At 53.5% G+C, this 23,874-nt stretch overlaps 8 protein-coding genes across 8 annotated transcripts; 4 read left to right on the top strand and 4 right to left on the bottom strand.

The window, feature by feature from the left end:
- Positions 1-272: 272 nt before the first annotated feature.
- Positions 273-793, bottom strand: VC83_04693 (uncharacterized protein; the record flags this gene model as incomplete). The annotated part of the gene is made up of 2 exons (XM_024468322.1): positions 273-323; positions 425-793. The coding sequence occupies 2 exons, from the start codon at positions 791-793 to the stop codon at positions 273-275; spliced, it is 420 nt and encodes a 139-aa protein (XP_024322652.1).
- A 208-nt stretch (positions 794-1,001) lies between these two features.
- INT6 (eukaryotic translation initiation factor 3 subunit E) lies at positions 1,002-3,202 on the top strand. Its single transcript, XM_024468321.1, has 2 exons — positions 1,002-1,490; positions 1,560-3,202. Exons 1-2 carry the CDS (start codon positions 1,071-1,073, stop codon positions 2,472-2,474), a joined length of 1,335 nt encoding a protein of 444 aa, XP_024322651.1. The 5' UTR covers positions 1,002-1,070; the 3' UTR covers positions 2,475-3,202.
- Positions 3,203-5,200: 1,998 nt separating this feature from the next.
- UTP6 (U3 snoRNP protein) lies at positions 5,201-6,967 on the bottom strand. The gene is made up of 2 exons (XM_024468320.1): positions 6,614-6,967; positions 5,201-6,498 (listed from the first exon to the last, which is right to left on the bottom strand). Exons 1-2 carry the CDS (start codon positions 6,701-6,703, stop codon positions 5,401-5,403), a joined length of 1,188 nt encoding a protein of 395 aa, XP_024322650.1. The 5' UTR covers positions 6,704-6,967; the 3' UTR covers positions 5,201-5,400.
- Positions 6,968-7,186: 219 nt separating this feature from the next.
- On the top strand, positions 7,187-11,015 carry VC83_04690 (uncharacterized protein; the record flags this gene model as incomplete). Its single annotated transcript, XM_024468319.1, has 8 exons — positions 7,187-7,792; positions 7,905-8,072; positions 8,149-8,481; positions 8,557-8,683; positions 8,781-8,813; positions 8,866-8,950; positions 8,998-9,043; positions 9,091-11,015. The coding sequence occupies exons 1-8, from the start codon at positions 7,708-7,710 to the stop codon at positions 11,013-11,015; spliced, it is 2,802 nt and encodes a 933-aa protein (XP_024322649.1). The 5' UTR covers positions 7,187-7,707.
- A 3,447-nt stretch (positions 11,016-14,462) lies between these two features.
- Positions 14,463-16,424, top strand: IPC1 (Aureobasidin resistance protein Aur1; the record flags this gene model as incomplete). The annotated part of the gene is made up of 2 exons (XM_024468318.1): positions 14,463-14,881; positions 14,935-16,424. 2 exons carry the CDS (start codon positions 14,463-14,465, stop codon positions 15,830-15,832), a joined length of 1,317 nt encoding a protein of 438 aa, XP_024322847.1. The 3' UTR covers positions 15,833-16,424.
- A 220-nt stretch (positions 16,425-16,644) lies between these two features.
- Positions 16,645-18,239, bottom strand: VC83_04688 (uncharacterized protein). The gene is made up of 2 exons (XM_024468317.1): positions 17,869-18,239; positions 16,645-17,816 (listed from the first exon to the last, which is right to left on the bottom strand). The coding sequence occupies exons 1-2, from the start codon at positions 18,058-18,060 to the stop codon at positions 16,680-16,682; spliced, it is 1,329 nt and encodes a 442-aa protein (XP_024322848.1). The 5' UTR covers positions 18,061-18,239; the 3' UTR covers positions 16,645-16,679.
- A 405-nt stretch (positions 18,240-18,644) lies between these two features.
- Positions 18,645-20,048, bottom strand: VC83_04687 (uncharacterized protein). The gene is made up of 4 exons (XM_024468316.1): positions 19,786-20,048; positions 19,356-19,691; positions 19,041-19,301; positions 18,645-18,979 (listed from the first exon to the last, which is right to left on the bottom strand). The coding sequence occupies exons 2-4, from the start codon at positions 19,649-19,651 to the stop codon at positions 18,889-18,891; spliced, it is 648 nt and encodes a 215-aa protein (XP_024322843.1). The 5' UTR covers positions 19,652-19,691; positions 19,786-20,048; the 3' UTR covers positions 18,645-18,888.
- On the top strand, positions 20,033-23,736 carry VC83_04686 (uncharacterized protein). The gene is made up of 3 exons (XM_024468315.1): positions 20,033-21,772; positions 21,824-22,003; positions 22,055-23,736. Exons 1-3 carry the CDS (start codon positions 20,497-20,499, stop codon positions 23,293-23,295), a joined length of 2,697 nt encoding a protein of 898 aa, XP_024322844.1. The 5' UTR covers positions 20,033-20,496; the 3' UTR covers positions 23,296-23,736.
- Positions 23,737-23,874: the final 138 nt, after the last annotated feature.

Genomic DNA, 23,874 nt, shown 5'->3' with positions numbered 1-23,874 from the left:
TTGAATGGTGGGACGGATATAGCCATCTTTAGCACTCATTGCTGCTGCCGCCTATCCCGGAGAGATTATCCACTTGGTTGGACTGATTTTGCCGGGAACACATTTCGGTGAGGAGAGGGGGACGTCTCTTTTCCTTGGCTTTTTTATACATATCTAGCGCTGGTAAACTGCTCGTGATGGTGGCTCTATAATATGCACTCCATTTTTTGTAATACAGTTCTTCCTCCTCTCACTCTCTCACTCCCGCGCTCCCTCCTCGCTATGTCCTTCTCCTAAAACTTGTGTTCTTCCAAAAACTTAGCAACCTCGGGTTTGCGGTGTCCCTATTCACAATGTTAGCCATGTCCCAAACCATCTAATTCAAACCACCCCTTGGCCCCCCTTCCCTCTCCCATTCCGCCAGGAGAAAGCATCCAAAACATACTTTAACAATAATATGCCTCGTCAAATGATTCACCTGAATCTCTCTATCCTCCTCAATCCCCAACGCCACCTTCAGATCCTCCCTAAACTGCGCAATATTCCCCTCAATCTTCTTCACCCTCGTCTGCTTCAGGTTCCCGCCGCGCTTGGCGAGCAGGTAGATGGGGAGCTGGGCGGAGGGCGTGCGCGAGACGCGGTACTCGAGGCTCTGGGAGGAGGTTGTGGGCGAGGAGGTCGTGGTCGTGGCTTCGGTGGTGGATTGGACAGCAGGGCTGGTGGAGAGGAAGCGCGTGAGGGTTGCGGCGCGGGGGAGGGCGAGGGGGCGGAGGAAGGACATGTATGCCGCTGGGCGGAGGGATGCGAGTGCCATTGTGAATACCAAAAAATGAGTGACTGTTGCTGCTCGCTGCGTTATTCACCCTTCTCCCAACTATCTCCAGCTCGCTCGCTCAACTTTCCGTAGTTGCATTTCGCGACGCTGCACCCGAAAAGGCTTAGCGTTAATTTTTCGGAACCACGCTTAATCCGCAAAGTCTTGGCGCACACAATCTTTCCCATCCACCTCACCCCACGCACGACGACACCCTCCCCCGGCCAAGGTCTCTACCAACCACTACCCCGTCAAGAAACTCGCAAAACCCGCAATCATGGCGGACACAGCGAGCGCGCCTGTGCCAGCCAAGACAGCGGAGCAGATCAGCGAGGAGAACAACCTCCTCCCCAAGATGATCACGCATCTGGACCGCCATCTTATTTTCCCCCTCCTCCAGTTCGTCGCCGAGCAGCAGGAGGATGAGGAGGATAGCCAGGAGATCACGCGGGCGAAGTACGAGTTGTTGAAGACGACGAACATGACGGATTACGTGGCGAGCTTGTATACCGAGATCAACGATGTGGCGGAGCCGCCGAAGGAGTTTGGCGCGAAGAGGCAGGCGGTGCTGGAGAGGCTGGATCAGTTTGAGCAGGAGTCGGCGGCGATTACGGATTTGTTGGGGAGGGAGGATGTTATTACGAATTTGAGGGCGGATAAGGTGGCTAACTTGGAGTACTTGAAGAAGGAGCATGAGGTATGTTTTGACCCCACGACAGGTTTTTTTTTTGTCGACGAGACGGGTTTGCTAACGCGTGAATAATAGGTCACCCCCGAGATGGTCGAGGTGCTTTACGACTTCGGCAACTTCCAGTACAGCTGCGGTAACTACGGTGCCGCCGCCGAGCTGCTCTACCAGTTCCGTGTCCTCTCCACCGACGAGGCCAAGGTCTCCGCCGCCACCTGGGGAAAGCTCGCATCCGAAATCCTGACAACCAACTGGGAGTCCGCGATGGAGGAAGTCACGAAAGTCAAGGACTCCATCGACACCAAGCTGTTCGCCAACCCACTCGCACAGCTCAACCACCGCGCGTGGTTGATCCACTGGGCGCTCTTCCCCTTCTTCAACTACGAGCCCGCGCGCGACACCATCTGTGACCTCTTCTTCTCTGCGCCATTCATCAACACCATCCAGACCGCCTGCCCATGGATCCTCCGCTATCTCGCCGCAGCGGTCATCACCAACCGCAGCCGCACGCGCAACACGGGCCAGTACCAAAAGCAGCTCAAGGACATCATCCGCATCGTCAAGCAGGAGACGTACGAGTACAGCGACCCGGTGACCGACTTCATCAAGGCGCTGTACGTGGACTTTGACTTTGAGGAGGCGCAACGCAAGCTCATCGAGGCCGAGGAGGTGCTCCGCGGGGACTTCTTCCTCGTCGCTGCGTCTGACGCGTTTGTCGAAGCGGCGCGCCACCTTATCTCCGAGAGCTACTGCAAGATTCACCAGCGTATTGATATCAAGGATCTCTCGGCGCGTCTGGGGCTCGACCAAGACGAGGGCGAGAAGTGGATCGTTAACCTCATCCGTGATACCCGTGTTGATGCGAAGATCGACTACAAGGAGGGCACGGTTGTTATGAATCACCCACCGAGCAGCGTGTATCAGCAGGTCATTGAGAGGACTAAGGGTGGCTTCTTCAGGACGCAGGTGCTGAGTGCTGCGGTGGCGAAATAGATGTGGTGGGGGATGATAAGAAATTTAAAGTGTGGGCATGGGAATGGCGTTTTGATTTGTGGGGGTGGGGATAAAGATATGGTCCAGCTTGCTGGTACGTAGTTTATGAGCTTATGAGCTTTACGTAAATATCTATGAGGATTTGGTTCGGAATATGTCTTGTCTTTGTTGTCGGTGTGTGCTTGTGATTGTGATTGTGGGGATGGTGAGATGTGAGAGCTCATGGGTTTGGATGGAGGCTCAGGGGTTGAATATTTGTTCAGGTGAGCACGCTGGGTATAACCTGTTTCAACGGTGTCAACCAGGCCCAACAACGGTTCTAGTTTCCTTGGTCTGCTCAGAATGACAGACTGGTTGAATCTAGTCAAATACCAGGAAAAGGCCGGCTGGCCCATAGCGATAGTCAGCCCAAAACGATGGTATGGTCAAAACTCTAGGAAAGCACCAGGGAAACACCAGGATAGCACCAATCTTCAAACGCCAGTCTGTTCAAAACAACAGTCCAAGCAAACCCCAGTACAATACTAGGAGAACTCCAGTCTTTCAAACCCCAGTCCAGCAAAACCACAGTCCGGTCAAAACATTAGGAAAACACCTGTCTTCTCAAAGCGCCAGCCTATTTGAAACATCGCTAGGCTATATATCCAGGCTATGTCTAGGCTATGTCTAGGCTATAACCAGGTACCCGGCAAGCCAACCTGTTTTTACGCATTTTCTCCTTAAGTGGCTCCATTTTGCGCTTGTTCAATCTTACATCCAGCTAGTTTTGCGCAATTTTCTAGTTAGCTGCTCTGCTTTGCGTGAATATTATGCTCATCAACTTTACAATCGTTAGCCTGGATTCTATATCTCTCATGGTCGGTTCTACGGTCTTGTATAGCTTTATCTCTTGATCTGTTAATCCTCCGATTCGTTCATCTTCTAATTCGTTCATCTTCTGATTCGTTCATCTCTTAATCTGTTCATCTCTTGATCTATTAGTCTCTTAATCTTCTCTGCCCCATCCGTCAGCTTAAAACGCTAATTTACCTAGAACACCAGCTGATTAGAAGATCAGATCAGTTGATCGGAATACCAGCCGTTCGGAATACCAGGCTGTTTATGCGCACTTTTCCTGTTAGGGGCTCGATTCTACGCAAACATTTGCTTTGCAACATTACAATCTTACGTTTTAGCGCAGATTTCGGGTTTGGTAGTCTATTCTGCGCAAATATAGCTCTGAAGGTTTGATCTAGGTTTGAACACGGTCTAATCTTGCTCCTCCCCCTGTTTTTGTCGTTGCTTGCCGTTGCTTTTACCGTTGCTTCCGTTGCTTTCATCATTGACTTTTACCGTTGCTATACCGTTGCATTTACTGTTGATTTTAATTTAGCGCAGATTTTCGATTTAATAGCCCGTTTTGCGCAAATATATGATGTGGTCCGTAACGGGTCCGTTTCAGGCCCCTATTAGTTCGGTTTCTACCCCTTTCATATTTTTAGCTCATTAGCCCATATTAGGCAAACTACGATTCTGTCTATGCGTGCAGCTCACGCATTAGATCGGATGTGCGTTGGGCTTGAGTTGGTCCTGCAAATACATTCCTATATGCTATCTATTCATATGCAGCTTTAGCACTGATACCCCTTTAAAGGCCTGCTTGTCTGCTCCACTAGAGCTCATAATGCATTAGGAATGCATTACGAATGCATTCCGCGTACATTCTGTTTTAGCGCAGTTTCCATTTTTATAGCCGCCCATTCTGCGCAAATATACGATGTCGACCGCGTTCTGTTTTGGCGCATATTTCTGGTTTTATAACTCGTTTTGCGCTAATCTACGATGTGCATCGCATTACGCATTCGACACGTGCTATAAACGTTTACTAAACGCTTCTAAGTTTATAGCGCAGATTTCAATTTCATCAGACTAGTTTGCGCAATTCTACGATGTCGACCGTGTTCTATTTATATACCGTTTTGGGCGCAGACTTCTAGTTTTATAACAAGTTTGGCGCGAACCTACAATGTGCTCGGCAACAAGCATTATAAACGTTTACTAAACACTTCCAAGATTTGGCGCAGTTTTCTAATTCAATAGCCCATTCTGCGCACTTCTACGATGTCAACCGTGTTCTGTTTATGCTTCGTTTTGGCGTAGATATTAGTTCTCAAGGCCCCTTTTGCGCTATTCTACAATATGACTCTTACAAACGTACTCAAATCAAATCGGTTACTAAACGTTTTACCAAACGTATTTCAACCCCATATTCTGCGATTAAGCGTAGATATCTAATTTGAAGGCCTGGTTTGCGCTTGTCCATATTTACAAAGTTGTCTACATCGTATTCATTTGTGGCAGAGTTCCTGTCTAGAGGGCTCGTCCTGCGTCAGGTTAATGGTGATTACTATAAACTCAGTTTGGCGCAGAGAACACCCTACCCTGCGCCAGTTGACAGTGATTACTATAATCCCATTTTGGCGCAAATTTCCATCCTGAAGACCGGTCTTGCGCAAGTTCTGGTGATTGCTATAAAATTAGTTTGGCGCAGAGAAGGAAGGCCCTGCCTTGCGCAAGTTTGTAGTGATTACTATAAAAGAAGTAAGCGCAAGGAAGTCCCTAACTTGCGCAGATAATCTTTGTTTACTTTCATCTGTTTTGGCACAGATTTCCGGTTTAGAGGTCTGGTTTGCGCTTTTCTATGGATATGGCATTAACTGTAGTCTTATCCTGCTCTGGAAGACCGAGTCCCTTATCACATATGCCCATAGTAGTAGGTTTACAGTGAAACTTAGTCTCTAGCAAATACAGATCCCATATATAAATTCCTAATCGTTATAATCCACCCCAAGATCTAAACCCTCCCATATCGCCCCCTGAACGCCAAAACACCACATGCTAGGAATATACAGCATATACATCATCGCCACCCCCCTCAAAGACCACTCTACTCCAGCTTCCTCAACGTAACCTCCAACACCGTCTTAATCCCCTCATCCAACCCCTCCACCGCCAACACCTTCTCCACCCACGCCGCCGTCTTCTTCGCCATCGCCCCCTTAACCCTAACCTTCTCCTTCCCCTCCCCCAACCTCCCCAGCGCCACCCCAAGTGCGCCCGGAAACTCCGGCGTCAACGGACTCACACCCACAAGCGGCATACGGACATAGCAATCCCACGTCGCGGCCTCGGTGGGGAAGCGCTCCATCATCACGTCGAGCACATGCTGCAGAACCTTCGGCAGGCACGACACTTGCGTGAAGACGGTGAACACGTCGAAGAAATGCTGCGCCGCTTCCGCGCTGAAGAAAGCCTGCTTCGCTGCGTCGTCGAAGATGGCGAGGGGAATCGCGCCCTGCAGGGCGGGGGTATTCATCGGGTCCTGTTTTGCCTCGCCGTCTACCTTGACGCCCTCCATAGCGCTCTGCCCCAGACTCTGCGCCTTGAATTCGGGGAATTTAATCTCATCCCCCTCTAACCCCTGCGCCTCCTCCTCCGGCGCAGCCTCCACGGCCTTCACCGCCGGTGCATCAAGCCCCAACACCCTCCTCCTCGCCGCGATCTTAGCGAGGAAAATCATCTCCAACTTCGCGTACTGAACCCACATCTCTGGCCCCTGATTACAAAACCTCGCACCCCTTTGTAAAAAGCTCCTCGCCTCCCCCATATCACTCTCCTCCAACGCACATCGCGCCGCATACACCCACAGCCCGGGCACCGTACAATGCAACCTCAGCGCCGCCGTCAGAATAACCTTGAATTTGCTCGTCGCACCAGCGGTCCGCGCGTACTCGAGGTATGTCATCCATAGCCCCAGGTCGCCGGGGTGCTTGCGCGTGCCGCGCCCGAAGATGGCGAGGACGCGCGCTTGCCCGGTATGCGAGGAGGATGACTTGATGCGCAGCCGTTGGCAGCGAGAGGCGCGGAGGCGCTCGAGGTTGGCTTCCCAGGCGGCGTAGCGGGCGAAGGTGGGGGGGGGGCAGCCGCGGGCGAGGAGGAGGTGTTCGAAGTCGGAGCGTTTTTTGACGAGGGAGCGGATTTCGTCCTGGAAAAAATAGAAATGGTTAGTTGGGTTCAAAGGCGGGGTGTGAGGGGGGGAGGAGGGGGAGTGTTGGGGGTAGGAAACGCTCTGTGCTCTGCTCTGTGCTGGGTGTACGCACCTTGGTGAAGATCTTCTTCTCTTCGAATTCGCGCAGCTGCGGAACCGCCTGTTCCATGTAGAAGCGCACCTTATCACTTGCGCCCGCCATTGTCGAACGTGAGGAAGCGGTGGTCTTGAGGGGTTGGTTGTTGAGTTGGCTCTCCTGTGACAACTGTCCAGAGAGTGTAGCAGTATCTTATCCAGCAGTCAACTAAACTTTAGCGTTATTGGACAAAATGCCTTCGAAAATGTCACATCGGGCGGGCGGTGAGGCATATAAAATGTTTGAAGTTCTGCCGCAGGCACTAAGACTGGTACGGCGAACGGAACATCGACTACCCAGCGATCAAATAGCGGGATAAGTGGACTGGGTGGGCGTTGTTTGCGGGTGTTGGGGCCACCTTGGACATCTTTAGGCACTTTTAGGCACTTTTAGGCACCTTAGAGTACTGGAAACCCCCTAACTCCTCCCATCCAACAGGCCACTGGCCATCCCAGTAGCAGCTGCTAGCAGTACAGTATAGACAGCACCTAGCCCCCAGTCACGACTACTCAGTCACGACTACTGACGCCACTGGCCACTGGCCATCCTAGTAGCAGCTGCTAGCAGTACAGTATAGACAGCACCTAGCCCCCAGTCACGACTACTGACGCCACTGGCCACTGCCCATCCTAGTAGCAGCTGGCTACTAGTAAGTTACAGTCACCGACGCCACCGGGAGCACTCGGCTTTATGATCAAACTGTTACTACGAATTACTGCTAACAGCAGGTCCTACTCGTCGTTTGAGCTGTTTGTGTCCTTACTCTTACCACCTTACTAACAGCCAAGGTGAAAGTCGACCGGTTATATTACCCTCCACCTCGCTTGTGCCTAGCCAACCAAGAAGCACTAACCTCCCCCCCGCCGCCAGCCCATTCCCCCTTCCTTCTTCCTTCGTGATACCTCAAAATCTTTCCTTCTACATATACTCCACGCTCGTTTGTTTACCCCGGATGGGAAGCCCAGCCATTGTGTTTGTCTCGGCTTGCGATTGTGTGGTTTTGTTTCTACCAAAGGGTTTAACACTTTAACACCATCCATACTTGCACCCTCCATTGACTCCTGCATGAGATGGCGCCCAAGACAAAGGACGGTGACGTCTTGTTCGCGTTCTCGGGGAAGTGGGTTACTTGGGCTCACACCTTCACAGCCTATGGTGAGTCGCCCAGCCCACGCGAAACAAAACACACAGCAGCTCGACAGCTCGTATCCACCGATCCAGCGATCGATTGATCGGAGAAGAGCTCTATCTGACAAGTAACGCGCAGCTGCCTTTATCAGCGCATTGATCGTCGGGGTCTCGCTGCATTATCATAAGATTGTCAAGAACGAGCACTATGGGTACCCACAAGAGTGGTTTCCCTCTGTGTCTGCGACAATCGGGGACCGCTACCCTGAACGCTCGTTCTTCATGTTCTTCATCGCCATCACATCAGGTATGCCTCTCCCGCCCCATCCGCTGCTTTCCGCCGTCAAAATCAGGTACAATCGCAGCTAACACACAAGGTTCAGGCCCGAGGTTCGCCCTCGTTGGACTATGGTACCTACTCACAGCGCGCCCAGGGCAGAAGCTCGCCAAGTATGTGGCGATCGTCGGCATCTTTCGAACTATAACCTGCGGCGGTTGGACATATGTCACCTCGACCGATGACCACGACTGGCACGACATCTTCATGATCTCATACCTTGTTGCGACCCTCCCGTGGACGCTAGGATGCTTGGCGCTTAGCCCGCCGAACCCAACAACTATCAAATACAGGAAAATATTCGGAGGCGCCTTCTTCGCGACGATCGTGCCGCTGGTTTACTTTTTCATCCAGCATAAAGTTCACAAGTTTGCAGGAGGTAAGTTGATGGCGTGGTTTTTGGACACTGCGGATTTTGAGAAATTTTGACATGTGATACTGACATTTCTCTCAGCTTATACCAAATACGCCTTCTTCGAATGGTCTCTTGTTCTGTTGGATGTGGCCTTTGATGCCGTCACGATGCTGGATTTTGAGGCGTTTGAAGTGGTCATTAAAGATGTCACGGGGGCGAGCAAGGGGTACGTTGAATGGCTTCTTCCCAAGTAGCAATAGACGAGTTTCCAAGGCATGTCATGCCGTCTTCATGATCAAAGTTCTAAAGTGTTTTCTGTGCAGACAACTCAGGAAGGATAGTGGTGCCGAGATGCAGTAGGTTGGCCCCGGTCTGTGGGTTGAAGCTATTTACTAAAATGTGTCTTAGTAAGGATAAGCCCGTTGTTCAAGTGCTGAACCAGTCTTTCCTTTGGAGCGACGCGATTGATGCTGCTGCGGAAGTTTACCATGGCGTAAGTTGATATTACATTCTGCATGAAGCTGGTACTAACACCTGCAGTTTGTCTTCTGGTCCATGCTGACGTCCCTCGGACTCTGCGTCTGGTGTAAGTTCTCCTAAAAGGCCGACTATTCATCAGCTAACAAAGACCAGACTTCCCCCTCTGGAACATGGGCATCTCCGGCTACGAAATCCTCGTAATGGTAACCGTCACCCCCTTCCTCCTCTCCAACCGCACCATCCGCCGCCTCGTCCTGAGCAACCTCCGCCTCGTACACCTCCTCTCCCTCTCCGGGCTCGTAGCCTACAAACTCGAGCTCCCGGAGCTCCGCCTCTTCGCCGTCGGCCTCGGCGTCGCCCTCTCCTGCCTCGCCTGGTCCGCAACCTGGTCCACCACCGCCTTCCAGCCCGTGCAGCTCGAAACAAAAGTCACCGCCTGGACACTCGGCTTGATTCTCCACAGCGTCGTCAAGTTCGCGTGGCAGACTAGTAATCCCATCTGGCCGATCGTGCATGACTCGAATGGGGGGTACAACTTCACCGGCCTCGTGCTCGCTGTCCTCGCCGTCCTGCGCACTACTAGCAATGGCAATAAGGGCACTTCCTCTCCGGTTGAGCGCAAGCAACAGGGCTCCTCTGTCCTAGCCGCCTTTGGCATCGGAGGCCTCTTCTTCGCGCTGCACTCCCTCCTCTCAGACTCCAGCACCATGATCCTCTGGGTCTGGACCGGTTTCCCCGTCCGCGGCCCCCTCGCCGCTCCCCACGGCGCCGTAACCATCGCAGCCATGTGCGGTGGTCTCGTACTAGGCCTCTTCTACCCCCTCCTCGCGCGTAGCTGGACATTCTACGGTCTAGGCTGTGTTGGAGCGGCTGTCCTTACCGCTAGAGGTGATTGGACAGGCTACAGCGGCGCGCTACTCCTAACAGTCTACCTCCTCGCCTTCTCCGTCCCCATGATCGGAGCAGCGGCCAAGCGGAACCCAGCTACGGTATTCGGACTGGGCTTCCTGGTATACAACTTCGTCGTCCTCTTCCACGTCTGGGTCGTCGCCTACGCCTTCGTCCCCGGTGGCCCGCTAGTGAGAGAACGCACAGATTGGGTCATGAGCACCACAATGCTCCTCGTCGGCTGCGGCGTCTTCACCATCTCCTCCCCTGTCAGCGGTGCGAAACCCCCCTCCTACACACCCCCGGCGCCGCGACAACGCGCACACACCCTCTCCCTCGTGGGCATCATCCAACTCGCGGCACTATGCGTGGCGTATATCCGTTTCCCAACCTTTGATTATACGCCCTACCACGCCCCCTCCAAGCTCATCACCGCGGGGATCTGGACGGTTCACTTCTCCCTCGACAACGACATGTGGTCCTCCGAGTACCGGATGCGTGATGCGCTGCGAGATCTGGAGCTCGATGTTGTGGGGCTGCTGGAGTCTGATCTGCAGCGCGTTATCATGGGGAATAGGGATACGACGCAGTTTCTGGCCGAGGAGCTGGGGATGTATGTTGATTATGGGCCAGGGCCGGATAAACATACTTGGGGCGCGGCGCTGTTGAGTAAGTTTCCCATTGTGGAGAGTGAGCATCACCTCCTGCCTAGTCCGGTGGGCGAGCTGGCGCCGGCGATTAAGGCGACGTTGGATGTGTATGGGACGTTGGTGGATGTGTTTGTGTTTCATAGTGGGCAGGAAGAGGACGATGAGGATCGGAGATTACAATCTGAATACCTGGCTGAATTGATGGGGAAGAGTGACCGCCCGGCGATTCTGCTGGCGTATCTGGTTACGAAGCCGTTTGAGGGGAATTACAACACCTACGTCTCGGAACAGTCGGGGATGAAGGATATTGATGAGAGTGATTGGGATAGGTGGTGTGAGTATATCCTCTACAAGAATTTGAGGAGGGTGGGGTACGCGAGGGTGTCGAGGGGGACGATTACGGATACGGAGATCCAAGTCGGGAAATTCCTGGTGGGCAAGAAGGAGGGAGGTGGATGGGAGGGAAGGGGGGGTGGGCGGGGGGGAGAGGGTGGGGGGTGGGGAAGTGCAGAGGGGGTGGAGGTTTCCGGGGAAGTTTGAGGGGGAGGGGGTTAGGGGGCATAGGTATCATGTTTTTGAGGAGCCGAGGTATTGGATTTAGGGGGTAATGGGGGTGGCGAGGGGAAGAAGAAAAGAGTGAAGTGATGAAGCGTAGTAATGGGGGTGATGGGAAGGGAGGAGTGGATGGGGGGATGTGCTAATGCAAGTGCGTGTGGGTTTGTTTGGTGTTAATGGGGGGATGGGGGAACGGACGGGGAAGGAAGGATGGATGGATGGGACTGGAGTGAATATTTTTGAAATGAGATGATGATGTATAAGAAGGGAGTCAAAAGTGGTCTTGGTGAAACCTGGGATTGAGGGTGCTGTGCTCTGGTGTGTATACAGACACACAGGAGGCGGAAGATAGGAAGATGGTGGGAAGACAAGGGAGGAGAGGGGAGGAGAAGGGGGTATATAGATATGCTAGATGGTAACTAAATACTATCCCCTTATACCTGACCTGACGTCTTTGGAGTTATGAGAGCCAGTAATAGGAGCGGGTGAGTGAGTGAGGAAGTGAGAATGTATATCACGTGACAACACCCCACGTGACTATACTCTAAAAGATATTTGACGATCCCGGGCTCTGCCCGCTCTGCCCGCTCTGGCCTTACTGGGACACAGGCGTACGCGGCCGGCCTCACGTTCAGTGGGAGATGGGAAATTACATCTGGGGGCTTGTGGGAAGGATTGGGTGGTTTGGTGTAGTGGGGTTGTTGGTGCTGTGGCTTGTGCTTGGCGTTTCATGTCTTGGCAGGGGGTTTTTTTTTCACAGCACAGGAGAGGGAGAATAGGGTACTCGAGTAGTTGTGAGGCGTGGTGGAGCGGGGTGGAGCGGGGTGGGGAGCCCTTTGTACTGTGATACTGTACTGATTTCGTGATTGGGCTGTGAGGGAGTGGGAGAGACGACGGCGGGGTGAGAGATAGCGAGCTGGCATCATTATCGTAGATTGGAAATATCATTGGAAATATCATCATCATGGCGCCATTCTGATACAGCCCCTACCCGAATGCGTGACAGCGGCACAGAGGCATGACATGACGTATTACCACTCGGCACTTACATCCCCTCGCTTCCACGCCCCCAAGCGGGAGGACTAAACAGCATTGGATATGCGAGGCGGGTCCTGTTGGTGTACCGTACCACCGCCGATGATGTCTGAGATCACGAGTCGAGACTGCCGGAGAGCTCGGATGAGGTGCATTTTGTGATGCAGGTCTGTGTGTCTATCCGCTCGTCTTGCGGTATCTTCCAGCGCCGAGGGTGTGTCTGTCTCTATGGTGGACCGGGTAGTGGTAGAAGTGGTAGAAGTTAGAAGTGGTAGAAGTTAGAAGTGGTAGAAGTGGTAGAAGTGGTAGAAGTGGTAGAAGTGGTAGAAGTGGTAGAAGTGGTAGAAGTGGTAGAAGTGGTAGAAGTGGTAGAAGTGGTAGAAGTGGTAGAAGTTAGAAGTGGTATGTCGTCGACTCTGGCATTCCGTCATGACGGGAAAATGCGTGGGGTATAACGGGTATAACTCGCATAACCCCCTCGTGTGACGTGCATGACTGAGAAAAACTTGGCTTCTCCTAGTTGGTGTTGTCAATGTTGACGCATAGTTGGGCTCGTATAGCGTCTAGACCAACGGACAGCTACAGGAGTGACGATCATGGCAGATGTGATGCGGCCCGTCCGGATACCTCGGAGGAAAGAAAAGAGAGGGTTGGGAGGTTGGGAGGTTGGGAGGGCTAACTTACAGTAGGTAGGGGCTAGGAGGGCTAGGAGGGCTAGGAGGGCTAGGAGGGCTAGGAGGGCTAGGGGCTAGGAGGGTTAGAAGGGTTAGAAGGGTTAGAAGGGTTAGAAGGTTAAACTTTGTGATTGATCAGCGTCTGTAATTTGAGCACAGACCCGTACGTATACTTATGGCGCGGTACTCGAGTACTACGTACTACCACTCACAATTGCGGTCTCACGTGCTCACATTGTCTCATCCCCTTTTCCCTTTTGTTTTGTCCCTTGTCCTGATGTCAAAAGCATAATACTGTACGCCGTACTCCGTTCCTCCAATCTCTGCAAAATCCTCCCAGCAAGATGACGCGCGACGGAGCTATCCCCCAGGCTCCACCACCCAGGACCATCTGACGACCGACGACCATCTAACGACCGACGACCATCTAACGACCGACGACCATCTAACGAACCGACCATCTAATCTCCCGCCCCCCACCCCTAATTGGCCTCCGCCCATCCCACCGCCACGCTTACGCGTTCTCGACCCCGCGCTAAGCCAACGGCCCGCTGGAGGAGGGTGCAGGATTTCTCCCTTTTCTCCCTTTTCTCCCTTTTCTCCCTTTTCTCCCTTTTCTCCCTTTTCTCCCTTTTCTCCCTTTTCTCCCTTTTCTCGCTTTTATCCCTTTTCTCTCTCTTTGCCTTGCTTGCCCAGCTTTTCTTCTTCTTATGGCTGGCTTCCCTTATTCGTTTGGGTTTACGGGGCTTACGGAACGGAGACGCTGCCTGTTATCCGGCTGGGCGAACTGTGAATTAATCCCTACTACCACAGCTTCACAGCATGACATGGGAGCGCAAAGCTCTGTGCTGTACATGTCCTATACCCTGTCCCCCATGCCCACCACACGCACCGTACCAAGTACCATACACGTACCATACGCGTATACCTATTCGATTCGAAAATCTACTGCGAACGCCCCCCGCCCCCGCCCCCCCGCCCCGTGTCTTCCGTCCTCCGTGTCTCTCCTCCGCCGCTGTCCTACTTGAACGGTACGGGCGTAACTTCTTTCTTCACCTCTACACCCATACCACACCATGTACCGATACTCCACCCACTACTCAGATTTCACTAACTAGCGCCCTCCCTGGAAAAACACAGAAGATCACCCACCCGTCTGGTTACTACCACTACCGCACTTTACGGTAGCACCAGCACCAGCACCAGCACCAGCACCACTACCACTACCACTACACCACCACTACACCACCACTACCAGCACACTACCACCACCACTACCAGCACCACTACACCACCACTACACCACCACTACACTACCACCACCACTACCACTACCACCACCACTACCACCACCACTACCACTACCACCACCACTACCACCACCACTACCACCACCACTACCACCACCAACTCTTTTACTCTACTACCGACCGTCCCAAAAGTATCTCCGTCCCCGTCCCTACCTCTAATCTCCCTCGGCTTTTTTGATCTCCCAAGATCTTTCACTTCACTTCACTTCACCTCACTTCACCTCACTTCACTACCTTTCCTACCTCTCCTCACCTCTCCTCCTCTACCTCCTACTACTCCTACTACTCCTACTACTCCTACACTCCTACAACTACCACCGCCCAACCACCTCCAGAAGAACCCATCTTCGTCGACACCTACAACAACCTCCCCAACCCTCCTTCCAACGGCTCGGGCGGAAACCACCCTCTCGATGTCCGTCCACTCCTCCTCCGGGTCCTCGTCACCCACCTTCACCAAGCCCAAGCTCCCCTTCGCGTGGCCCTCCTACATCCTCGCCAACCCCATCCCGCGGCGCTACCGCCGACGATTACGGTCGAAGCTGCACGCGCGCAAGTCCCCCGCCTCAGCACTCTCCTCCATCGAGACCTCCTTCTCACCGTACGTCACGCTGCACAAGCTGCAGAAGCGCCGGTGGAACCTCCATGATGCGCAGAACATCTTCCTTGTCATAATACTGCTCTTCTCGGCGGCTATTACGCCGTCGGCGCCGATAATTAAGGCGGGGATTATATTGCTGGCTCTCGTTGCGGCGGTTATTCCTATTACGAGCCAGTTCCTCATTCCGGCACTCCCAGTGCTGACCTGGGTCATCTTCTTCTTCGCCGCTCGGTAAGCCCCCCCGGGTCCCAATCCCCCCCCGAACACCAACTAACACCTCCCAGCTTCATCCCCAGCGAAGCCCGCCCCGGCATCTGGGTCCGCGTCCTCCCCGCCCTCGAAAACATCCTCTACGGCGCCAACCTCTCCAACATCCTCTCCGCGCACCAACACGTCGTCCTCGACGTGCTCGCGTGGTTCCCCTACGGCATCGTGCACTTCGGCGGCCCCGCCGTCGCCGCAGTCATCTTCTTCATCTTCGCCGCCCCCGGCACCCTGCCCATCTACGGCCGCTCCTTTGGCTACGTCAACCTCACGGGTGTCATCATCCAGGTCCTCCTCCCCTGCGCCGCGCCCTGGTACGAGAATCGCCATGGTCTCGCGCCCGCGAATTACGGTATGCCCGGATCCCCTGCGGGGTTGGCGAGGATTGATGCCTTGTTCGGGGTGGATCTTTATTCGACGAACTTCACGAATGCGCCGGTTGTCTTTGGAGCCTTCCCGTCGTTGCACGCGGGGAATGCGGTTATTGTAGCCTTATTCATGTCATACTGCTTCCCCCGCTTCAAGCCCCTGTTCGCGGGATACGTGATATGGCTCTGGTGGGCCACCATGTACCTCTCCCACCACTACGCCGTCGATCTCGTCGCTGGCTCCATGATTTCCGGCGTGGTCTTCTACATCGCGCGCGCGAACTTCCTACCGCGCCGCCAGGCGGACAAGTGGACGAGGTGGGACTACGATTATGTCGAGATCGGGGAGGTGGCGGGCGGGGAGCGGGAGTATGATCTTGCGGAGCTGGGGTATAGGCAGCGCCTCCTGGTGGATGAGTGGGCGGTGGGGAGCGAGGAGAGTGGGAGCGCGAGTCCGGATGATGGGGACAGTTTGTGGGAGGGGGAGACGTTGGGGGGGAGGGAGTCGACGGATAGGGAGAGTGAGGCTGAGATTGTGTTGGTGAGGTAGTAGATTTGCTGCCTTGCCTGCACGTCTTTGCTGGGCCAGTTACTCTACCGTCACGAACTCTCTCGAGATTGACATACAACCCACACCACCTCACCTCGACACTCACGAAACCTACCAACCTACCAACCTACATACCACAACTCCACACTCTAAACGACCCGCAAACGAAACGCAAAACTTCAACCTACAAGTTTTATATCCACCACAAAAACCTTCTACCAACCTTCATAACACCACCTTTTTAATCAACCAATTTATTTCGAACACACGGCGTCTGAGAAACGGAGAGCATAGCAGCGAGCAAGCGGAGGAGGCATACATGCATAACGGCGTTTTTCACTCCATCGATTCCAGTTGCGGGTATCGATTGCGGGGAGGGATGGGGGATAATAAGGGATAGTAATCACATACAATAATGCCGGGAAGAAGGGGAGTAAAATGGAACGGTCGCTACAGGCTGCTGGGGATGTATAGAACACTCGCTTTATGTATAGAAGAGCGGGGAGAGACAGTCTTGGCTGGTCCCGAGATGAGATGAGATGGGGGAAGAGGAGGGGATGAATTGAGATATTACTCACTCACTACTTGATTGACTACTTGCTTGGTGACTGTTTGATTCGACGTGAGAATTGTAATACCAGAGTCGACCAGCCCAGTTCAGTGAAGTTCGTTCAAATCAATTCGATTCAATTCGGATTTCAACTCAGCTATCCATCGCTTCCGCCACAGAATGGGTATTTGCATATTCATTTCTTTCATTCCTCCCCCCCCCTCCCTCCTTCCATTTTAACACTTCCCCCCTCCCCCCCAACCTCTCATCTTTTCTCCTCCCCTATCACACACACCCCTACCTCCCCTGCCACAACCCCCGACTAGCCTCCCTAATCCTCTCCTCCTGCTTCTCAATCTCCGCCCCGCTCTGCCCCTGTCCACTCTGTCTCGTCAACAGACTCGCCCCCGCCCTCGTCGGCTCATCCGTCGAGTCCATCCTCACATCCCCCTCCGCATCTCTAGAAGGGTAAGTTTCCACACCCAAATCGTGGAGTGCAGCTTTCCTTGCAATCGCCGCCAACGCCGGCCCTGGACCCGCTCCTGCACCCGTGGAGTCGGGGGTCGCGTCAGAGGGGGAATCCCCCGCCGACCCAGCCGCCGCGCGCTCAGGCTCCCCGCTGCGCGCACCATCCATATTTCCCGAGCCCTCTCTCAACTTATTAATAGCGCGTACAGTATCGATAGCAGCATGTAGTGTCCGTCTAGCGTTGAAGTTCTTGCGCAGAGTAGGCAACAAATCGCTCTGCCCCTCCTGTTCCTCCGCCGGCCGCGCAGCCAGGAACGGATGAGCGAGTGCTTCTTGGGCGGTTGGGCGCGCGGACGGGTCGACGGTGAGGCAGCGGGAGACAAAGTCCTTTGCCGAAACGGAGACGCCGCGCCAGAAGGCGGGGGGTTCGAAGCGGTAGTCTGCTATGAGGATAGCTTGCATTTCCTCGAGGTTGGAGTCGCGGTCGAACGGTGTGTATCCACAGAGCAAAAAATACGTAATAACCCCTATCGCCCAAACATCAACCGGTTTCCCATGCCCAGCCTTCTTAAAGATCTCCGGCGCCATGTACCCCGGCGTTCCGCAGGTAGTCGTCAAGACGTGGAAGTGCTCATCGTCCATGATGCGACTCAGCCCGAAATCGGCGATGAGCAAATCGGCGTTGTCCTCAGGGGTGCGGAAGAGAAGGTTCTCGGGCTTGAGGTCCCGGTGCACGATGCCGTGCGCGTGGAGGTAGGCGACGGCGGAGAGGGTGGCGAGGATCAGAGAGGCGGCGTCGGATTCGTAGTAGTTGCCCTTGCGGCAGATGCGGTCAAAGAGTTCGCCGCCGAGGGCGAGGTCGGTGACGAGGTAGAGGTTGTTTTGCGTTTCGAAGTAGTCGACGAGGGTGAGGATGTTGCGGTGGCCCATGGAGACGCGCTTGAGGACTGCGATTTCGTTGCGCACCTGGGGGGGTTAGTGGGGGGTTCGTTGGGAGGGAGGGACGGGGTGGGGGTACCATGTGCTCTCTACCGGCCATTAAACGCTTGTTGATCACCTTCGCGGCATAGTACCGTCCAGTGTCGATGTGCACGCATTCTTTGACGACGGAGTAGGAGCCTGCGCCGAGGGTCTTGCCGGTTTTGTAGTGGCAGGCCTGGATCTTTGGAGGGGTCCCCGACGCGGAGGGAGCGGGGCTGTTGTAGCTCATCGTCGCATGTGCTGGGTGTTGTGGATGTGGTGAGCGTGGAGGGGAGAGAGGAAGGAGATGTTCGAGGTCGAGGTTGTGGCGAGCGTGGAGGGGAGAGAGGAAGGAGATGTTCGAGGTCGAAGTTGTGGCGAGCGTGGAGGGGAGAGAGGAAGGAGATGTTCGAGGTCGAGGTTGTGGCGGATGTGGGGGTGGGAGAGGGGTGGGTGGTTATCACGGCCTGGGCGGTGGGCGATAAGGATTGAGGGGTCGACCAACGGATACTTAGGAGCAAGAGAGCAGCGCGCGCGATCGGTTCGCGACAGAGTGGTAGATGGGGCTGAGATGAGCGACGAGATACTGAAGAACAAAGAGGGAACGCACGGGGGAATGCATATATTATGTTGCGTTCGCGTCATTTTTTTTTCAGCCGCTCCTCTAACTTACTTATGGTGCATTGCAGTAGCAGCTGTTTGGGTGCCATGATTCGTGCCTGCTGAGTAATTTTGCCGTTCAGGGGTTCTCGCCAACTATACAGTGCTCGTTTTTCGTATGGGGATTAGGGGAATGATCACTGGAGAGGTAGTAATCGGATTTATTATGAGATGGGTATCTATATAATTATTATACTTGTGGCTATTATTTTACATTTGATTCCGCCTGAGATTTTGGTTCGTTCATCGACTGCCTTGCCTTGGATCGATCCCCTTACAGTAAATCTGCCCCCGACGGCAGACTCCAAGGCCCACTTCCAACTATGATATCCAGTTTATCAGTTGGCTATTAGTTCTTTCGGGCCTTTCACTAAACCCAGTGGACAGCATGCCGTTCATTTGCGACGACCCTGCTGTCCTAATAATCCCCCCCTTTGCTGCTCCTGGATTGCTTCTTCATACTGTGCTCCTTCTTGGACTGTAAACGGATGGCATTTCCGATTTTCTTTCTGCAGTAGACAGTCAGCCGTCTGTTAACTTTTCCCTTGCATTTATGATTATTATACTCACTGCCTTGCTGCCTTTGCCTTCGCAGCCGCCGACGTCTCACCGGGGATGATACGCTTAGTGATATCCGTGATATGCTCATAGAGCTTCTCATGGCAATTATCCTCATTATCGCGCTGCACGCGACCTTCCTGAGAGGCAATGGTGAGGCAATCAGAATTCCTAGAGTAATACCGCGACGCACGCAGTTCCTTGGTCACCATAGCAGGCACATAGGGCGCTATTGACTTGATCTGCCACGCACTTGTGGCCTTTGAATTTGTTCTGGGAGGTGTTAGAACTACTCGATAATCAATGGATTGCTTGAGAGTTGATTACTTGTTCACATGCTGTCCGCCCTTACCTGATGACCGGTCAAATCGTGTTTGTGCCAGGTCCCGTGGTAATGAGCCCGGCTTGAATTTCGACGCCCATTCCCGAGCAGCTGCGTATTCCTCGTCTGAGTAGGGAGATTCTGAGCCGGATCCGTTGCGTGATGGGGTTGCAAACTGGCGTATGGGCAAACTCTGGGCGGGTTGTTGTCGTTGTAGTGCCACGGGACGTGGTATGGCAAATAATCTAATGTGACGGGACATAATGGTTTGCTGCATTCGGCGGCTGCATAGGTAGGACATTTAGGACTCGAGGTCCCGAGTCTTTCATCGTCTTTGTTCTCTTTGTGGTGGTCAATGAGACAGGTTATCAAAGATGCGGGGGAGGAGAGGTGGTGCTCTCAAGAGTCCTACTAGAGCAATTCTAGCGAGTATACCTTTTCTGCCCTTAATACAATGGTAAAGATCTGCTATGATGCATGTAGGGTCCTGTAATCTGAAAGTTATACAGTATGACAATTGCTAGCGGTAGATGTGAGATGTGATTGATATCTGTTTGACCAGAGGGTATAGGTTGCACGTGATTCGGAAAGATGTGGCTTAGGCGGCTGACTAAGCTTTCGGGCACCAGCAACATGACTTCACCTCGAGCCTCTTCAACATCGTCTCTATTTTCAATTCACCCCCATCTCCATCTCCGTTTCCACCATCTTCCCATCTCCCCAAACTCCAAACTCGACTTCATCTGCCTTGCAAACCTACACACGCCAAACCGACGCCTTCGCAAGCACCATACCCGCACCAACGCCACCCGCAACAGATCCCCAGATCCCCCGCCCAGCGTGAAAGAGTGAATCTGATTTATTAGAATGCCTTCTTCCACATCCACATCCAAATCCATGTAGCTAAGCAAGCAAAACCCAACTCGACTTTTATCTTCTACATCTTCGATCCACGACTCAATCCAACAATCTATTTATCCTCCTCCATTTCCCACCTCTTAATCCCTTCTCCCTTCCTCCGCCTCCACCCCTCCAGCCGGAAATCAATTGTTGATTTGTCTTCCACATTGTCGTTCATCAACAAACCCCCCACCATCACCATAGCAGTGCGAGTCGCGAGGCAGGTTGCCCCGACCCTCTGGATTTATGATTTGGGACGCGCCTAAATTCCAAACCAAACCAACCACTCCAGTCTCTCCCGTCCCATCTCACCCCTCAATCCCATCGAATCTCCCAGTCCTCCAGAACCAGATCGACCCCGTCTTCAATATGACATCCACCCATACCGCGTCATCAACAGACGCGCCCACCGACAATCTTCCTACGAATACAAACGCGACGGCGGATGACGATAATGAGCCAAGCGACGCGGCAAGTAGCTTCTCAGACCCGTATGACGAGGAGGCTAAACCAGAGCAAGGCAACGCTGCTGCGCCAGGGGCACAGGCAGGAGGCGAGATCGACGATGATTATGCGATGACCTTTGAGTCTGATGGCGAGGCGGGTTCAGATAGTCCAGAAGATTCAAGCGAGGCTGTCGAGCAACATGAAGTTGTTCATTCAGCGCCTGCTCCGTTGTCAGGCTCTGAGACCGCTCCTTCTTCCCTCGACACCATCCCTTCCATCACCAATACCACTACGGGACCCATCGACAATTCCTCCCTTAACCCCATTACCTCCCCTCCTACGACTTCTTCTGAGCCTGCTCCTCTAGCTGCCGTTGATGGCGGTTCCGACCCCGCGATGTCTGAGACAGCCCAGGCCAAATCTCAACCCCCTCCAGCCCATTCCTATGAGAGTATTGCCAAAGGCGAGATAGACATTCAGCAGCTGCTTGATAACATCACGGCCAATGCTGAAATCAATGCCACGCCCGCAAATGGCACACTCACCGCAACCACTGTTAGCTCTCCAACCTTCCCACCAGGGCCACCCGAACCAACCGGGCCCTCAACTCTCCCTTCTCACTCAAGCCTCCCTCCACGACCGCAAGTCCTGCCAAAGCCTGCCATGCACCCGGCGTATGCGTCTCAGGATGACATCCGCAAATACCATGCTGGCCCCAGCTTTGCTGTCCCACCGGGCTCTACCGCATACAGAGCGCCGGGAATGTCTATGCCCCTTATTGCTTCTGGTGCGCCAGGCACAAAGACCGATGCTAGAAACATCCTTCCCCCACCCCCAGCCGCCTCCTTCAATGCCCCTCCATCATTGCCAGCTCCTCCATCGTCTACCTTTCCCCCTCATCCCAAACAAGACAGGCCACAGACTTTTGTCGAGGCTGGAGATGCTGAAGATGCAGGTGAGATTCAGTGGGGTGCTGATGTCCAGAGCCTGTATGATAAATTCTTGGCCGATGAGCGGATGTATGTCTCGGAAGGCTTATGGGACAGATTCCCCGCAGGATCAAGACTATTCATAGGTATGTTATGTTTCTCCTCTACTATTTATCATCTTACTGACAACGTGCCAGGTAATTTACCAACAGAGAAGGTAACGAAGCGTGATATTTTCTACATCTTTCACAAGTTCGGTAGATTGGCACAGGTATCTATCAAGCAGGCTTATGGATTTGTCCAATTCCACGACGTCAAGGCTTGTCATGCAGCCCTCCAGCGTGAGCAAGGCCAGGAAATCAGGGGGAGGAAAATGCGTAAGTCTCATGTTGCACCCGTTTGTCATGAAACCTCACTGACTTCAACAGATCTCGAGATCTCCAAACCCCAGAAGAACACCCGACAGGCTGGACCTGGACAAGCGCAACCCGCTACTCAACGTCGCTCGCGATCACCAGAGCACCAAAGAGGCGGTGGAGGTGGTCGTGGAGGACAAGGCCGGAACCAACCCCAGGGCTACGATCGATACGATGGACGAGCCCTCACGTCACCTCGTGAAGGTGACCACCGCGGCGCTACCACGCGTGGACGCGAGCACTACCGAGCCCTGAGGTCTCCCTCACCACAACGTGGTGGTTTCCGTGGCCGCGATGAGTACGGCCAAAACCGTGGACGAGATAGCTATGGTGGCCACGATGGTCGGCACACACGGTCTCGCTCCCCTGTCTACGATCGTAGAGATGGCGGGCGGTACCGCGAGAGAAGTCTCAGCCCTCGACGTCGCCAAATGGATGAAGATGCTGCGCTGGGTATCCCGCGTCGTGACGCCCGCGACGTCCCGGAGGTGCAGATCATCCTCCTCGAAGAGCTCGATCGCAACTTCATTAGCTGGGTCGAGGGTGAAATCCGTGGTCGTGGTTTAAAGAGCGAAGTCATGTTCCTCAGCGCACGCCTACCAGTGGATGTCGTTGTCCGCCGACAGATTCTGGAAGGTGTCCTTGCCGTTGTCAAATTGACTCCTAAGGCGCAACAGACTAGCAGGATACCATTGCAAGTCTTTGACCGCACGCGCGGCGCGGACAATGTCCGTTTCGACGAGTATGAGGACCTGGAGCCCCGTATTGCGGCCGAGCTGGTGATACGTGAGAAGCAAAAGCAACTTACTGCTCCAGCCCCAGTTGCACCGGCGTATGGACAACAGGCTGGTCAGCAATACGGAGCTCCGGCTGCACGAGTAGCTCCTAACCTTGGGAGCATCGTCGGCCAGCTCGACAATGCAACTCTGCAAAAGCTGCTCGGGACACTGAATGCACCCATCCAATCCCCAACATCACAGCAGCAGCAGCAGAACCAAGGCAATGGCCAAGTAGACCTCGCAGGCATCCTTGGGGGTCTAATGGGAAAACCTACTCAACAGCCGCAACAACAACAACAACAATACCCACCCCAGCAACAGGCTCAGTACCCGCCCCAAGGCGCAACGGCGAATCTGGGCGCCCTCCTTGGCGCTGCGGGGTTGGGACAGCAGGCACAGGCGCAGGTGCAGGGAGGTCAGAGCGCAGAGGATCTGCAGAATATTATGGCGCAGCTGGCGAGGTTTAGGCAATGAGGTGGGCGAAGAGTGTGACAGCGTTCAATGGATGTCGTATCAGTTTACGGTCTTAGCGGGGGGTTATGCGTTTGCAAGGTGGAATTATAATGAGTATGTATGTACGAAATCGACAAATGAAGGGGAGAAAGAGCTAAGGGGTTTGCGAGGGGATACAGATAGCATCAATCATAACACGTATTGACGGTCTAGAATCGGGTTCATGGAGTCAGGCTATGGCTTATGGTACATTAAATATATCTGAGCTGAATATGGCTTATGGTAGGGTTAGCAATTCGAATATAAACTTGAATACTAGGCTATTCATGAATAAAAATTATTATTCATGAATATTCATGAATATTTGAATATAGATGGCTCTAACTAAATTAGGTAAGGTAATTACTATATTAGGAATAGTATTAGATAAGATTAGATTAGATAAGAAGAAGAAAATGTGGGAAATATAGAATGTTATATAAATTCTAGAAAGTCAACCTTAATACTTTTAAAGAAGGTCTAGCCGCTGTCAAATTAGACTGAGGTGCAGTACTCGACACAGCACCTTGTATACTCGTGCAACGTGTCCAGATCTCCGGC

Source organism: Pseudogymnoascus destructans, assembly GCF_001641265.1.
Source record: "Pseudogymnoascus destructans isolate 20631-21 unplaced genomic scaffold scaffold_15, whole genome shotgun sequence".
Lineage (NCBI taxonomy): Eukaryota > Fungi > Ascomycota > Leotiomycetes > Thelebolales > Thelebolaceae > Pseudogymnoascus > Pseudogymnoascus destructans.
Note: the sequence above shows the minus strand (reverse complement) of the source record. Positions and strands in the feature narration are given on the sequence as shown.